The sequence below is a fragment of the Orycteropus afer genome, unplaced genomic scaffold (assembly GCF_000298275.1).
Source record: "Orycteropus afer afer isolate SDZICR_OR568_19922 unplaced genomic scaffold, OryAfe1.0 scaffold00991, whole genome shotgun sequence".
Lineage (NCBI taxonomy): Eukaryota > Metazoa > Chordata > Mammalia > Tubulidentata > Orycteropodidae > Orycteropus > Orycteropus afer.
The window spans coordinates 404,910-406,148 of NW_006922578.1; the positions used below are offsets into that span (position 1 = coordinate 404,910).

Sequence of the window (1,239 nt, forward strand, 5' to 3'; positions counted from 1 at the left end):
TGAAGAATACAGTCTGCAGTATGGAGTAGGTCTCAATATAAAGAAAACCAAAATCCTCACAACTGGACCAATGAGCAGCATCACAATAAATGGAGAGAAGTTTGAAGTTGTCAAAGAATTCACATTGCTTGGTTCTACAATCGATGCCAACGGAAGCAGCAGTCAGGATGTTAGACGACGTGTCGCATTGGGAAAGTCAACCGTGAAGGAATTGTTTCAAGTTCAGAGGAGCAAGGATATCTCCTTGAGGACTAAGATGCGCCTGACACAAGCCATGATATTTCCAATTGCCTCGTATGCATGTGAGAGCTGGACAATGAATAAGGAAGACCGAAAAAGAGTTGATACTTTTGAGTTGTGGTGTTGGCAAAGAATGCTGAAAGTGCCATGGACTGCTATAAGAACTAAAAGATCTGTCTTGGAGGAAGTGAATCCGAAATGCTCCTTGGAAGCGAGAATGGCCAGACTTCATCTCACCTATTTTGGTCATGTTGTCAGAAGGGACCACTCCTTGGAGAAGGATGTCATGCTTGGTAGGGTGGAGGGTCGACGAAAGAGGGGGAGGCCTTCAACGAGAAGGATTGACACGGTGGCTGCGATGATGGGCTCAAGTATAACAGGGATCGTGGAGCTGGTGCGGGATCGATCAGTGTCTCATTCTGCTGTGCATGGGGTCGCTATGAGTCGGAAACGACTCCACGGCACCTAACAACAACAACACATATCTTTCTTGTATTCTTGCTTTCAGCCAAGACCCATCTGGTGTCAACAATGATATCCCTTGTCCAAAGTTCTCTTCTCCATCCTGCTTGCATTTCTGGAGATTTTCTGTCAATGCACTGCTGCAACTGATTTGGATTATCTTCAGGAAGATTTGATATGTGGCAGGAAGATGATGATATGTGTTAAATATATCATGTATGAATGTGTGTACAAAATGTGTCTGTAGTTATTAATGAGTAACCATACAATGGTACAATATATCACCATTGCCAATTAAGAAACAAAGCATTATCATCATAGCATCCACTTGAACCATCTCCCAATCACATCACACTCCTCATCCCCAGTGATAATCGCTATCCTGTGTTTATAATTTCTTTGGCTTTTTTTCATTAGGTCAATCCTATGAAATTGCTAAGATTTGAGAATATTTGTCCTAATACTGGCATTTTTGTAGGATTTAACTGCATCTTTTTACCTCTCATGTATACATCTCTGTATAATAAGTAAATTTGA

At 41.6% G+C, this 1,239-nt stretch overlaps 1 protein-coding gene across 1 annotated transcript in view; it reads left to right on the top strand.

Annotated features, from left to right (window-relative positions):
• Positions 1-765: 765 nt before the first annotated feature.
• The window catches only part of LOC122151982 (olfactory receptor 7G2-like), a gene marked incomplete at its 5' end in the record, with an annotated part of 7,142 nt that continues 6,668 nt past the window's right edge, over positions 766-1,239 (top strand). The window contains one exon of the mRNA XM_042783381.1: positions 766-782. Coding sequence (XP_042639315.1) covers positions 766-782 — 17 coding nt within the window. The remainder of the gene's footprint in view (positions 783-1,239) is intronic.